We start from the raw sequence: 16439 nt of genomic DNA on the forward strand, positions 1-16439 counted from the left end.
AAGAGGGGACACATGTTGATGTAGAAGAGACATGAGGAAGAGGGGACACATGTTGATGTGACATGAACAAGAGGGGACACATGTTGATGTAGAAGAGACATGAACAAGAGGGGACACATGTTGATGTAGAAGAGACATGAACAAGAGGGGACACATGTTGATGTAGAAGAGACATGAACAAGAGGGGACACATATTGATGTGACATGAACAAGAGGGGACACATGTTGATGTGAAATGAACAAGAGGGGACACATGTTGATGTAGAAGAGACATGAACAAGTGGATTTTGCATAATAGGTGACCTTTGAAGAAAAACACACACAGTCACACACATGTTCACTCAAAAACCCCAGACATATTACATGAGTGGGTCGTACCATGAAGAAGGTCATGGTGCTCCCCCCGTGGATGGTGCCGTACTCGATGTTGGTCTGGTCGGCCAGGTCGTCCGGAGACTCGATAGGGACCTCCATCCTCTGGACGGTGAGGAAGGCCGCCAGGTTGGCCGTGTAGGAGGAGATGATGATCAGGGTGAACGCCCACCTGTCAGGGGCAGACAGGGGAAGACACGTAGATAAGGTGAGCATGGATGGACAATATGTAGGACACTTATATGGCAAAACAGTTTCTTTCAGGGTTAATTGAAATATACACTCTATTTTTACAATGTGATAATGGCATCATTTTACATGTTCACTCCGTCTTTTCTGTTTTACCACATACTTATTTAGTTTTATTTGTATTGACATGTGCTTGCCACTTTTTTTTTATAATGTAAGTCTACTCTTTTAATGTTTGCCTATTATCTGCACTGCTACTTTGCTCTTGTAACGCTTAAGGAACAATGCTTTCCAAGCTTTCCGATTCTGATTCTAAAAACGTCAAACTTAACTGTTAATCAGCAGTATTCTTATCCTTTTCCCTTTAATAATAGAAACGGTTCTGACAATATTAATTATGGCGACATTTTTGAAACAGAGCTGCAGATTTTTTTTCTTAATTTGACTCGCAATCTTGAAATGTGGGATATATAGACTTTCTGGATCAAAACCAATTATACATATCATGTCGAATTCTCGGGGAAATATCTGGAAATCCCTGGCATTTTATCACATTAAAATAATTAATAGTAATAAAAGAAGATTAGTATGAATCAATCCTGCTTTTTAGAAGCACAGCCAACACTTGCCAAAAAATACAAGGACTTTTCAAGGGAGGGCGTAAACTGTGGAGCAAACATTCCCAAAATAAATGCTTTCACCGTGTTTATAATCAAAACAACGCACTTTAAATGTGGGGTAGGTAAGTCTGAGAAACCGGCTCGAGATACACTTTTTGTTATATTCCATGGAATGCTCTTAACATCCCGATAGCAATGAATATCTTAAGTGCTTTGACAAAAAACCCATAAAAAAATGTCATCTGTGGAAGCCGTAGTGCTGTAAAAAGCACGACCAATCATCTGAGCCGGCCCGGCTAAAATAACTGGATGGCCTACCTGCCTGTCAGCCTTCCATCTGTGCACAAACTTACCTCGTGCCCTCATTGGTCATGTGAGCGTTCGTGTGTGTTGGAGGAGACACATATTGATGTGACATGAACAAGAGGGGACACATGTTGATGTGACATGAACAAGAGGGGACACATGTTGATGTNGCCTTCCATCTGTGCACAAACTTACCTCGTGCCCTCATTGGTCATGTGAGCGTTCGTGTGTGTTGGAGGAGGGGAGTAAGGTTGTAAGGAAGTGGCAGATTTTCTCCGGTTGTGTATTTTCAAATTCTGCACTCGAGCCGGTTTCTCCAAAATTACCTACCCCACCTTTAAGTGTAAGTAAGAAATGGTGTCAGGTTTATAGGACTTACATAGACTAATACAGGAAAACATACTCCCAAACTTCTTGAATTGGACTCTCTTCTGACCTTTCTTGCATGTCTTCAAACTTTGTTCAAAAAGAACATTATGTATTCACTTTGCTTAATAATGTTCCCCTATCCCATATCTTGCTCAACTCAGTGTAATTTGCTCTTCCTGTCTTCCTCTACCCTTTATCTCCTTAGCTCTGAGCGATCATTTTATCCTTTACCGCGTGTGTGTGTGTGTGTGTGTGTGTGTGTGTGTGTGTGTGTGTGTGTGTGTGTGTCCGTCCCAGTCACTATGTTGCCACAGGACTATCATCAGGCTACTGTGGTGTTTCTGTGAGTTTAGCATTTTTGTTTTGTTTGCCCGGTGCTCAGGGACTGAGCTTTATCCTGTTAAACTTTAAAATCTAAATGTCATTATCTCACACAGCGGATGTGCTAAGGAGAAGAGAAGGGAAAATGCATCCTCAAGGAAAAATGCAGTTTCTGATGAAGACATGAGGTTAACCAGTGGATTGCTTTCAACACAATTATAAAGAGAAAGTAGGAATCTAGTATTTACAGTAACAGTTTAGCAAATATCTGTAAAATGGCTGATCTTCCTGTAATAATCAAATGTAGTTTAAAGATCATGACATTGGACTTCATGTCGTTATCGTTATTTACTGCCCGCTTCTAATTATTTAATTTGGTCTATTAGTCGTTTTATTATTTGAACGTATTTTATTGTATTTTATTACCATTTTTTAAATTATAGTATTTATCTTTTATCTTAACTATTTTCACATTTCAGAAATCGGTTGCTCTTCTCTAACCCTTTGCTCATAAATACCTGTTTTAACGAGCGCTACGAGAAGCGCTTCCACCTTTGACACTTGAATGTAAAAACTCTGCAGATTGAATCTCAAACATCTAATTAAAGTAACAATAGGCAAAAACAGGGATTTTAAACAAGTCGGCAGACAAACTTCAAAGGAAACTCAGAAACGAATAACTCCAATGTAATATATATCCATGGTCTAAGTTAGTTAAATCAATATTTGAGCACATGAGCTGCTTTCTCTCTCAAATCCATCCAAATTAATTGTGAAACTTGTAGTAGAATCAGGTCTGGAGCTGCTCCAAAGACACATTTGGTTGAATCAAAGTGTTTCGTTTTTTAAACCTTAATTACCGGTAGCTGTATTTCTGTCCCCAGAGTCAGAACTAAACATGGAAAAGCAGCGTTCAGTTATTATGCTCCAAATATCTGGATCAAACTCCCAGAAACCTGCAGGTCCACTGCGACTCTGACTACTTTTAAATCCAGGCTGAAGACTTTTCTTTTTGTCGCTGCTTTTAATTGATATATTCACATCTTAAACTGCACTGTAACTTTTACTGTATCCATGTATTTTTTCTTTTAATGTTTATTTTATTAACTTTTCTTTTTAATGACTGATTTTAAATGCCATTTTCTTAATGTCTTTCTTTTTTTGTAAAGCACTTTGAATTTCCTTGTGTTGAAAAGTGCTATATTAATAAACTTGCCTTGCCTTATTCTCAGTTTTCTCAGTTTTCCATATACTATAATTATCGGACTATTCCTCAGGGTGCTCTCATTGTCAACTCTAAAATATGTACCAATTAATTGTCAAAGGAGCATTTGGATACTTTGCACTTAATGACATCAAACATTTGAGTTTAGCACTTTTTGGAAGTGGGAGGGACTTGTTCAGGATTATCTATATATGTTGACAGCAATAACATGTATGGATTGTGTAACTCACCACACCCCACTAACACATCTGGTGGACAGGGCTCTGGGCATTATCTCTGACCCCTGCTGCATGAAGCCTCCGATGGGGAACCACAGGCTGTTCCCCAGCGTGTACTGGTTCTCCAACACGTCCCTGCGCTCTCTGAGACACGGGTGAGGGTTGTACCACTCATAGGGGCTCAGCCTGGTGGAGAAACGCAGGCAGAGGGGAATACAGGTTGAACGGCCTTGAGGTCAAACCGCAGTACAGTAATGCACCTCCATCAGATCATTGAAGCCAGCACCAATCAGTCATTCGATCGCTGTCAATCTGTCTGCGGGAGGTTGTGTACGGGAGGACATGAGGATATCTGACAGGCAACTCGTGTTCGACATGACAAATGCCGATAGAGCCGCTGACTGTGGGCACATTGTGTGAGGAAATGTATTGACCTTGCAGCCAGGAAGAGCACACAGCTGACAGCCAGGTAGGCGAGCAGCATGAAGAGCCACACTGCCGGAGAGAAGGGGTCGAGGAAGGAGAAGTAACCCGGCTTCCGACCCTGGTGCACGGAGAGAAGAGAAACAAAGTGAAGTGGAGCGATGGATGGAGCAGAAGAGACAGGAAGGTAGAGTACAGTGTGTTTAAAAAACGAGGTGTCATGTCTCTCACTGAGTGTCTCGTCTGCACCACAGGAGGGCAGTGTCCTTCCCCGCGCGCTGATAGTGAGTCTGCAGTGCTTTGATACGCTAATGCTACAATCCATAAACGCTCCGTTTCACAATGCCTTCTGCTGAAGCACACTTGGCTTGGACCCAGAAGCTCATTAGCAATGTAAAGCTGCCACTGGTACGGAGCTACGGAGCGCTGACTTATTGAGCAATTTAAATTACACCTATACATTTCACAGTGGACACAGAGCACGCTACACAATCCTCGACTTCAAAGATGGGATCAACTGTTATGTAAGATTCAGTCTGATTTCATAAGAAGTCGAGTGTGTCTCAGCTTAAAAGCAGCACAAACAGAAGAGATGAACAAACACAGGATCTGGAGAGAGTATCTCCCTGCAGCCCCAGATAACACCCTCACCAGTTGAGCTCGGTACAAGATGCTGATCCCCAGGGTCATGAACGGCTTAGAGAAGTCGATAACTTTCTCTCTTTCCGATGTGATGGTGAAGCCCGCTACGGCCAGGTCTGCTTTCTGGAGGATTGACAAAGATAGATAGGTGGTGAAGATAGAAGTGGAGGAGAGGGAAAGAGAGAGGCGGTGGAGGAGAGTCAGGGAGAACAAAAAAGACAAGTGGTCAGATACCTGCGTAAAAATAGAAAGACACTCGACGCTGCACTGAAACATGAGAGCTCTGTATAAAATTATCATGTTGGCAGCGCACGTCTGAACATTTCCACTGCAGCTCCATTTGAACATCAAACAAGGACAAAGACATTACACTAAAGACAGTGTGTACACTCTAAAAACGAATTCAGGCGACCTTTCACCTCCACTTAATTAAATGCATGGTTGCAAGATAAAAATGTGAGTAAATTGATTTAGATAAACATTTTAAGTTGCCAACATTCATTTATACTGTGAGTTGTGTTGACGTAATAATGTTGGTAATTACATCAACTTAATATTGTGTGTAATTTGAACTCTGATTTCTGCGTTAATTGACTTAAAACTTCAAGTTGTACTAAGTAATGCAATTGGCTTGATGACTTAATTGTTCTACACCTTGAGTTAAGGATTTCAAGTCCACTCCCACTTAACATGCCTGGACAAGTTACGACAGTTAAGACAAATAGAAATAATACACAAAGGACATTTTAAGGTGAGTGTCATCTTTTGTCATTCAAATACAGTAGATAGCCTTGTAGTTGCACTGTATAGGCAAATTGCTGTTTGACCTAAATTAGCAGCCTTTGAACTGTGAATAGTTCTGTGAGAGGATACAAAGTAGTAGAGGCTACTGTGAGAGTAAAAATACTTTGGTTACTATTGTGATATCACTTTTTATTAAAAATGAATCTCGGTGAAGCAGATCAAGGACATGCTTCTTGAGGTAGGATCGTTATTTAGAGTTGTCATTGAAATGCAAGTTGTTGGCAGTCACCCATTCAGAATATATTCATTTAGGTAATTTCTCTTTTTTTCCTTTTTCAAAAATAGCACAATACACGTGAAGTACGCAGAGAACTATAGCCATCCGCTGCCTTGTCGTGTACCTTGGAGTAAAGGAAGAGGACCTTTTCAAGGAGTTTAGCGACGTAATTAAAAATCTTGAAATCAAATCAAATCCATGGGCACAGTGTAAAAACACAGGACAAAAGCACTGCTCTCTGTCAGTTACATTTGGAAGCATATTGCACTTTTGGCCACACCCCAATCAATAATATCTTAGCAACGTTCAGCATGGATAGGTGTTGACAGCAATGGCATGGGAAAAGGATTGTGTAACATTTGAAAAGTGGCTTCTGCTCTTCACTTAACCAGTTCAAATATTGTATGGAACCTGCTAAAAAGATGAGAAGATACACTAAAACTTGCACGGTTGTGATTGACNGTGTGCCTTGGCAGTCTCAGCTGCAGTCAGCTGTGATTTCAGGTGTTCATGCACCTTATCATATGGCATGTGTCAATAAATGTTCAAATTAAATGAATGCTCTCCTGATTGAAACATCATGTGTTGAAATAAACAACTGCAGTTCAAAATAAAAAGTGAATTGCCTAATATTTTTGTTGTGTAATTATTAATTTCTTTCTTTAGAGGCAAAAACATGAAAAAGCTAAGAAAAAAAACTATTAAATACAATATATTTGGAGCAACTTGATTTTTGGAGTAATCAACTTAAAAACTTGTATCCCGAATGAGGGTAATTAAGTACATACAACTTAAAATCCCTTTTAAATCATGTGGTAAAACTAGTCGGAACAACTTAATCTTTTGAGTAATCAACTTCAAAACTTGTGTTTATGCTACCAATTATTAAGTAAGTGGTAATTAAAAACACCTCTGATTGTAGAGGAAAAGCCTTCTCCCCTAACTCAAATAACTTTGTTGCTTTAAGACAATTTCATTAGAAGTTGTCTTAACTCAATAAACATCGATGCAAACTGTTGCGTTGATTTTCTTTGTTGAGCCAAGGCATTTGTTTTTAGAGTGTACGTTCAAAACCCTTCAATCTGAAAATAAGCTCCACATTTCATTTTTAGGATTGACTAGTGCAAAAAGGAGTGCTTCTGTGTAACCTTTTTAAATCATGGAACCCTGTGTGTCTGATTTGATGGTAACCATTGGATACCAGCTGTTCCTGCCAGAGTTGAGGTCAGAGACAATGATGCTGGATGGCCTTTCTTATGTTATTATGGTGGGCTGATTCATGGAGTTTCAAAAGTGATTGACCTATACAATCCTTGAGCGGATTTCAATTTGGTGGAGCAGTTTGACTTTAAGTATGTAGACAAACACTTATACCATGGCAACAGCGTGGAGCACAAATTACAGAAGAAAAGAACAAAATATTTTTTTCTATTCGCTCCGTAGGACTTAAGGCGATGCAGAACATAAACTCTTTGTTTGGTAGTTTTCAAATGTTGATTTCCAGAATGAAAAATGAAATGTTTGACAGTGGCACTTGAAAATACATTTGGAAAAACATCGATGCGTGCACTCTCCCTCTGGCACAGAAACTCGCACATTACCCACAGTCCAAATGAGGCTAATTGCGAGTAAGCACTGGGTGTCCGGGCTATGCACCTGTATGAGGTCTCTGGTCGCTCTGCCTCCCCTCCATCTCTTCCATTAAAAGCTAATTGATGAACATGGGCCGCTAATTAGAGCTGAGTGATCAGGCAGTGGGTAGGGCATGAGGGAGAGTAGCGTGGAGAGCCGGGGGAGCACCAGTGTGGCAGCCCCCACACAGGGACCACAGTCTGGTAATTGAAGTATACCGTATGGTAATTAAGCAGAGAGGGGCTCTCATTAGCCTGCTTCCACTACAGTGTCTGTCTGAGGCGCACTATGTTTGGACAGGGGAAGCAAGGAGGGGGATAGTGTGAGGAAAAGATGGTGCAGACACATTTTAGGCAATGCAACCACTCTCTTTTGGGGAATTATCGAGTCAGCTTTTGTCCTAGATAAGAGTCTTGCTCCCCTCTGAGGGCAATTTGAGACATGTGAAGTTACAGCAGAGTTGTGGTTTGGGGCTACAGCGTGAGTGTGTGGGTGTGTGTGTGTGTTGAGCATAAGTTTCTGTTGCTAGAGATACTGGTTAGAACATTTGAGCATGTTGCTGTGAGTATGTGAAACAGAAAGAGAGGGAGAGGGAGAGTGTGCCCACCCTGTTGATTAGCTCTCCAACCATGCCAGTCCAAGAGCCGTTGGGCTCTGGCGCCCCGTACAGCCCGTCGTCCACCAGCTTGATTCTGAAGGAGAATTTCAAGATGTCTGCCAGCTCCTTCAGCATGTCCACACAGAAGCCCTCGTACTGGTCGTTGCCCTGGAAGTCCTGGTAGTTCTCTCTGCGCATCACATATGGGTTCTCCTAAGCAAGGGGAAAAAACACAAGGCGATTCAATCCAAAACTAACAGTATCGAATTTGAGCAGAGATTACTGACTCAAATGTAAGACTCTATGCTTCAAAGCAAATTCAATTATAACACAAATAACTGTAATGTAAATAATAGACAGTTGGACATTTTGGGAAAATGGCTTTCAAGTAGAGAGGGATGAGGAGATCAATACCACTCTCTTACTTAGTCTGGAAACAAGGTGTAACCTGGCTCTATCAGATTGTTGGAGCTATATATCTCTTTATTTATTTAATAGTTTAATATTTATTTTCTTGCTGTTTATAATGTTTATTGTAAATGTATTCTTAGTTAGTGTCATAAATTAAATTAGTTTCTATGCTTTTATTTTGAAGGCATGTTTGGGCACTGGGTGATTAGAGCACCTGGTCTAATTGTATATATTGGAGACAGGTGGAGGTGGGAGCCAGAGCACTAGTAGGCAAACGGTTTTTTTACCAGGGTGTTTCAAGCCACACAAAGGAAAGCCATAGGAACGGCTTAAGGAAAAGAGATATAGGAAACCTGTTCATTGTACTTTATTATTGGAATAAAATGCACAAATGGAGGTTCTTGTCTGGACTCGGATGATCATTGGCCTGCGTAAGATCCGCTAACTAGTGCCTCAGCGGCTGTTTTAGTTCTATAGGATTTTGGCCGCTACACAGATGTTAAAATCCACCATGAACATGTTGTAGCTTTTTATTTAAATCCATATAGTTTATTCTTTGAGCTAAGCTAACTGACTATTTACCAGAGTGCTATCGATCTCGGTCAGAAAATGTAATTCTCCAAATAGAGAACGATTGCATTAATATAGGTTAGGAAGCACAAGTTGTATTGTTCATGCTTTTGATTTGATTATGTTTCCATATGTAACTCTGTCCAAAGCATTTTGAGTCATTACTCAAATTAAGTTATATGTATGTACAGTACATTCAAAGTCCATTTATTGGACAAATAATACAAAGACATTGGTTAAACCAGTCTAAACAAAAGGATTACAAACAGTTGCATCATGGGAAAAGTAGGATTCAGATGTTATTAGTGCTTAAGCAATACCTTGGTCTGAAAGACAGGATATCTTCCTAGCTGAACAATCACTTTAAAAGGTCTGCAAGCTTTCAGTATAATTTCTGATTCTAGTTCAAGTGTTATTTCAAAAGGCCAGGACATAAGGAGAACCCCCCCGAGCACACATGGGCACAAACCAATTTAACTCTTGAGAGAAATCAGTGAAATAGCTCTCTTGGCTTAAAAAAATGTAAGCTTTTTATTACCAAATTATACATTTTCTAGTGTATGTTTTAAAGGAATGTAAGGTTATTTGTAGCCATATGATTTGTTATGTACCTAATTTTCCTAAAAAAGTATAATAATAGCAAGTAACCAAGCTTTATTATTATTGTTACATCAACAGTCATGTCAACAAAGAATATTTAATGTTTTATTTGAGCAAAATGCGGCAGAGGATTAATTGTAAGGGTTTTTATACATCCATGCCAACGTGGAGAAGATGGAGCAGCACCGTGTGAGGGATTTATTGATTTGCTGATGTGACATTACTCATATGGAAACCAGACAGAGACGCACTCGAAGTGCTCGGAGATTATGAGAGGTCCAACGTTCTGGCGGTTTGAATTCAGAAACACATTTCTCTCAGTGCTCTGTCAGCTTCTATGACAGCATCAGTGACAGCTAAATTAGCACAAAGCAGACAACAAAACAGCTTGAGCTGCGGCACAACAACATCCATGACCTCAGCAGCACGGGGGGCAGGGGGTAACGTACCATTATAGTGGTGACGATGAGTGTCTTGTTGGCCAGCGTCTCCGAAACATTGATGTCCAGACTGGTGGAGTTCATTGCCAGAGTGTTGTTGGAGTACCAGATCCCGATCTATCAGAGCAAGCAAGAGGAAATCAATGGCTGAAGAGGGACACATACTGTGGCATTAAAGGGGCCCTAAAATGCTTTTTGGGGGTTTTCCCTTACCTGAAGTCTGTTATGGGTTTTTGTGATGTAAATGGTCTGCAAAGGCTAAAATCCCAAGCCACCCCCTACTACTTTGGTAACACAATGACATCACTATGTAACTCTTGCGCGGCTATTGGCTCGCATTGTACATTGTACGTGATCGGCTAAGGGGCGGGACATCTCTAAGCGGTTGACCAATCACAACAGAGCCGGCCAGCTAACCAATCAGAGCAGACTGGGCTCTGGTTTCAGACAGAGGGCGAAAAGAGGGGCTGCAGCACAGGCACTATGAGAACAATGAAGTCCTTTTTGAACATTAAAGCATTTAAACATTTCACAGTAGAGGCACAGAATACAAATATGAACCTGAAAATGTGTTTAATATGTCCTCTTTTAGCTCTGACTAAACTGCAACCCTGTTACTGTAGTAGACGGATACACACCATGTGAAGAAAGTAAGTATTTCAGTAGTCCTTAGCACTATTAGTCTTTTTTATAAGGACCTTTGAATGTTGTATATTTTCTTCAATGCTTTTGTATCCATATCGTTGCATACTGTATACGCATATTGACTTAATTCCCCCCATTGGAGTCATACTGTACTAGTACCATGCAAAAAAAGAAAATCCCTGCTATGACAGGCAGAGCAAGGATCTGGGAGAAGATGGCAAAATATAAAAAGCATTCATGAAAGGGAGTTTCATTGCCATGTCTGTTATCCTACTAACACCTTTCTTAAATTGCATAAAAAAACAGCTCACATATTTCCGTTTTATGGAGACAGTAAAGTCGCTAAGGTACATAAGTGTGTGATTACGACCTAACCGGTGAGTAGGGGTGGAACCGCAGCTCAGAGACACGTCTTTAGGAGATATTGCTGTACATTTTTCAATAGGTCAGAGGAGAGGTAATGACTCCTCAGACAGAATCACAGTTATTCTTTTACACTCTTTATCCTGCCCTGACATTTAAGAATAGTATTTTTCCTGTCAGCCATCACTGCGTTGCCTACAGTGTGGGTGCTGCTGTGCAGAGAGGTGGGCAGAGTTAAAATGGTAATTACCGCTACCTAAAACTCTTAAGTCTGGCTTTAAGTATGGTTATCAGGTGCTATTTAGTGTTAGCATGGGAGGCAGTTGGCCTATAGCAGAACCCTGCAAAACGTATTAAGGGAAGGTGAAGGGAAAGTGTTTCCTCCAGTCAATGAACCACAGCGTAATTCCCTCAGTCTGGATCTGCAGTGATGTGTATACTTATGCCTCATTTAATCTTGACTTTGAAATGCATTTTGATATCTATCTTCCCTCACCTTTCTTTCGAATGCTCACTGGAGGAGTCTGCAGAGACAGAATATTGCCACCAAAATTGTTCTTTACACCTCGTTGGTTGGGTCTGCCGACATTATATGTTTGTCCCCCACATTGACCAACTACCCTGAACAAATGCATTGTGGCATGTAACTAGTACATCAAATAGATGACGTGCACAGACTGACAGGGAAGATCTGGTCCAGGAAATTTAATGAAAAGGATTTCTTTTCCTTTAACAAATGAAAGGTCGAAGCCTTGAGCAAGAAAACACATTCTTGTCAGTACACATGGTGGTTTGCTGCTAGAGCCTTAATTGGTCTGGTACGAGTCGGTGGCTACTATAAAAAAACGTAAGATAGATTGTGCTTTGTAACCAACAATGCTGAGTACATTATGCCTCTTCACTAATTGGGTTATTGTTAGACTATGTTTTAATGTTTACCATTATCCTGTCATTGCCACTGTTGTTTTCCCATTCATGTAGTGTGTTATATAGGTTTGTAAATGGTCTGCAAAGGCCTTAAATCCAAAGGTTTCTCTCCCATACACTCCCGCCTGCCTGAAATACCTCCATTAGACTCCTTTGTTCACTTCAGTAACATAATGACATCACTACGTCACACTCGAGCTGCTAATGGATAGCGCTCCGACACATTGTACGTGATAAGCCACGGGGTAGGTAGGACATCTCTAAGAGGTTGACCAATCACAACAGAGCCGGCCAGCTAACCAATCAGAGCAGACTGGGCTCTGGTTTCAGACCGAGGGTGAAAAGAGGTGCTGCAGCACAGGCAGTATGAGAAGAATATAGAGCTTTTTGAACATTAATGCATGTTAACATGTCACAGTAGAGACATTAAATACAAATATGAACCTGAAAATTAGCAAATTATGTCCCCAAAATGTGTAGTTTTGAATCTAAAGACATGTTTAACTCCATACAAATACTCTACTATGATTTATATTGATGATTTGGTCTTTCCCATAAAGAAGTTAAACCCTGAAAAGGGCCTGGAAGCACATCTACTCTTTCTTACTCATTTGAAAATCCTGGATCTATATCACAGGCCTGGCGCCCTGCCCACAACTGCTGCTCCTGTTAGGGTGACTGGTGAAAGAGCAGCGTGCACCAAGATGGCTAGAGAAACATCAGAGACATTCATCGGTATGTTTGAGCCTCAGCCAGACCCAGTTTCAGAGAAGTCTGCACTAAACACAGAAACTAGCAGAATCATCACAATGGTACTGTAGGTGTAATCTTTTATCCGTTTTTGTTATCTGTTATCTTGTCACAAAAAGAGGACAGGTGCTGAGCTGGAAATGAGTAATTATTAAAATAATATGTGTGCACTTTGTTATTGAACCTAAGTAAGATGTGAGCTTGTAACTGGCAGTGGCTGACACCGTGTCAGTGGTTGTGAAATAAAGAATAAAATGAAGTGAGGTTTTTTTGGTAGATGGTGGAAAGAAGCTCCAGGGTCCGGCTTACATTCAAAGACTGCACACCACCGTGTTCGCTGTCAAAACTTTCACCCTGCTAATGCAAACTCTCCTGTCTGTATTTCCAGTCCGCTCTGCACTGGAGGCTTCAGGTTTAGCTATTGGCTTTAAAATGTGAGACACACCGAATGTAGCTGGCCAGGGGTGAGTTTAACGGTACGCATACTTGCCAACCTTGAGACCTCAGAAATCGGGAGCATTTCAAAACCGGGGGGGGGGGATGCTTATTGTAGTTCTACAGTAAGTGCACTGCCTTGCGGCCTGTAGCACCATCCTTGATGGAGCATATGTGTGGGCTGGACCTGTATTTTACAGGAAAGGAGTGAGTCGAGTAGTTGTCGATTCTTGTTCTGTTTTCTGTGAATATCTGCCTCACCCTCTCAGACTTTGAGTTGCACGCGCTACTAAAGTTGTTATGACAGCGCTATTCTTCAGTAAGGAAATGTCCCTTAGTTGAAAGGATATTTTCTATTCTTGATCCTTTGTATACATTGTTATCGTACATATACTGTATACATAAAGGATCAAAACAGAGTCAAATATCATTTGCATTGAGTTGTTATATTTATATCTACAGCCTTACAGAGAAACTGCTGCACTGTGATCATATTGTGTTGTTGTCTACTCCAAAAGGTCTGACCTTAACTTGTATCAAAATGTTGTAACTACAGAGATTCTGAAAGAGGAGTTTTCTGTGCACTTCCATACAATCTGAGTTTAACGATACGTCCACACAGCGGCTTTGGAAAAAGCTTGCCGACGGGCTTGTCTGAAGCTCAGCCAACAACCAATCACATGAATCTCCCGCCCCTGACACAGAAGCAGCGGTTTGATTGGCTAGAGCTTTTACTGGCATATGATTTGATTGGCTGACGCTTCCACCGAAAGCTTCACAAGATTCAAAAGTTGAACATTGCTCAACTTTTGAATCCTGAGATGCCTGGAAGTCTCCGCTTTGCTTCCCACAATGCAGTTTGGCGAAAAAGTGAGGAAAGGTGACGTCACCCCATTCAAAGTGAATGGGCAGAAGCGTTGGAAGATTTTTTTAACTCTGCTGTGTGGACGTACCGTCATACTTGCCAACCCTCCCAATTTTAGCGGGAGACTCCCGATTTCACTGCCCTCTCCCGGTTTCCTCCCGGGGTCATATTTCTCCCGCATTTCTCCCGATTTCTCTAAAATTCTGATTTACTCACGACTGTTTCCACTCGGACTTGCCAACAGCTACACCATTTGTTTGTTTTCCATGGGTAGCGGTTCTTTAGTAGCGGCGCCGCAACTGAAAGTCTGAGAGGGTGAGGAAGACCAGTCACAGAAGGAAAAACAGAACCAAGAATAGACCAACTCGACCCTCTGCTCACTCCTTTCTCTGTTAAAATACAGGTCCAGTCCCCACAACATTATTGCTCACTCAAGGATGGTGCTACGGCCGCAAGGCAGTGCACTTACTTGTAGAACTACAATAAGCATCATCCCCCCCCCCCCCGGTTTTGAAATGCTCCCGATTTCTGATGGGGTTCTCAAGGTTGGCAAGTAATGCGTACCGTTAAACTTTTCACCCCGCTGGCCAGTACATTCTGGTGTGTCTCACATTTTTAAAGCCATAGCTAAACCCTGAAGCCTCCAGTGAGAGCGGACGGAAATCGACAGGAGCAGTTTGCATTAGCAGGGTGGGTGAAAGTTTTGAAGCGAACACCGGGGTGGGTTGGTGGCAGTCTTTTTGAATGTTAAGCGGACCCTGGAGCTTCTTTCCACCATCTACCCAAAAAAACCTCACTTTCATTTTATTTCTTTGTTTCACAACCCACTGACACGGTGTCAGCCACTGCCAGTAAAAGCTCACATCTTACTTACGGTTCAATAACAAAGTGCCAACACATTATTATTTTAATAATTTACTCATTCCAGCTCAGCACCTGTCCCTCTTTTTGTTGACAAGATAACAGAATAACAAAACGGGATAAAAGATTTACACCTACCAGTACCATTGTGAGGATTTTCTGGCTAGGTTTTTTCTGTGGGTTTAGTGCAGACTTCTCTGAAACTGGGTCTGGCTTGAGGCTCAAAAACATACCGATTTAATAGCTGATGTTTCTCTAGCCATCTTGGTGCACGCTGCTCTTTCACCAGTCCACCCTAACAGGAGCAGGCAGTTGTGGGCAGGGGCGCCAGGGCCTGTTTGATATTAGATCCAGGATTTTCAAATTGAGTAGAAAGAGTAGATGGTGCTTTCCAGGCCCTTTTCAGGGTTTAAACTTCTTTATGGGAAAAAGACAAATCAATCATTATAAATTCATTAGTAGGAGTTATTTGTATTGGAGTTTAAACATGGTCTTTAGATTCAAAACTACACATTTTGGGGACATAATTTGCTAATTTTCAGGTTCATATTTGTATTTAATGTCTTTACTGTGACATGTTAACATGCATTAATGTTCAAAAAGCTCTATATTCCTTTTCATACTTGCCTGTGCTTGCAGACCTCTTTTCACCCCTTCGGGTCTGAAACCAGAGCCCAGTTTCTGCTCTGATTGGTTAGGGGCTGGCCGGCTCTTCTGTTGTGATTGGTCAAAAACCTCTTTTAGGAGATTGTCTACCTACCCCGTGGCTTACACGTTACAACTGTTGTCGGGCGCTGAATCCCATTAGCAGCTCGAGTGTGACGTAGTTGATTTGTCATTATGTTACTGGTGAACAAAGGAGGGTCTAATGGAGGTATTTTCAGGCAGGCGGAGTGTTGGGAGAGAAATCTTTTGATTCAAGGCCTTTTGCAGACCATTTACAAACCTATATAACACACTACATGAATGTGAAAACAAAACAGTGGCAATGAAGGATAATGTAAAATTAAACATAAGTCTAAAACAATAAACCAATTAGGTGAAGAGGCATTAATGTACTCAGCATTGTTGGTTACCAAAGCACCCAATTCTTCTTACGGTTTTTTTTATAGTAGCCACCGACTCGTACCAGACCAATTAGGCTCTAAGCAAACCACCAGTGTGTACGACAAGAATGGTGTTTTTCTTGCTCAAGGCTTGACCTTTCATTTTGTAAAGGAAAGAAATCCTTTTCATTAAATTTTCCGGACCAGATCTTCCCTGTCCAGTTGTGCACGTCTCTATTTGATGTACTTATAGTTACATTGCCACAATGCATTTGTTCAGGGTTAGTTGGTCAATTGTGGGACAAACATATAATGTCGGCCAGACCAACCAACGAGGGTTTGTAAAGAACAATTTTGGGGCAATTATTCTGTCTCGCAGGACTCCTCCCATGGAGCATTCGATAAGGAAAGTGTGAGGGAGATAGATATCAAAATGCATCTTCAAAGTCAAGATTAAATGAGGCATTAAGTANTTCTGTTTTCTGTGACTGTCTTTCTCACTCTCTCAGACTTTCAGTTGCGCGCGCTACTAAAGAGACGCGCTACCATGGAAACCAAACAATGGTGTAGCTGTTGGCAAGTCCGAGTGG

At 41.3% G+C, this 16439-nt stretch overlaps 1 protein-coding gene across 1 annotated transcript in view; it reads right to left on the bottom strand.

Annotated features, from left to right (window-relative positions):
• The window catches only part of LOC104944953 (glutamate receptor ionotropic, kainate 5-like), a 30347-nt gene that overhangs the window by 8231 nt on the left and 5677 nt on the right, over positions 1-16439 (bottom strand). The window contains exons 5-10 of the mRNA XM_010770558.1: positions 9967-10074; positions 7946-8149; positions 4695-4808; positions 4055-4164; positions 3633-3806; positions 379-544 (exon numbers count right to left, since the gene is read on the bottom strand). Of these exons, the coding sequence (XP_010768860.1) occupies positions 379-544; positions 3633-3806; positions 4055-4164; positions 4695-4808; positions 7946-8149; positions 9967-10074 (876 nt within the window). The remainder of the gene's footprint in view (positions 1-378; positions 545-3632; positions 3807-4054; positions 4165-4694; positions 4809-7945; positions 8150-9966; positions 10075-16439) is intronic.

Source organism: Notothenia coriiceps, unplaced genomic scaffold (genome assembly GCF_000735185.1).
Source record: "Notothenia coriiceps isolate Sejong01 unplaced genomic scaffold, NC01 NC01_scaffold00008964, whole genome shotgun sequence".
Lineage (NCBI taxonomy): Eukaryota > Metazoa > Chordata > Actinopteri > Perciformes > Nototheniidae > Notothenia > Notothenia coriiceps.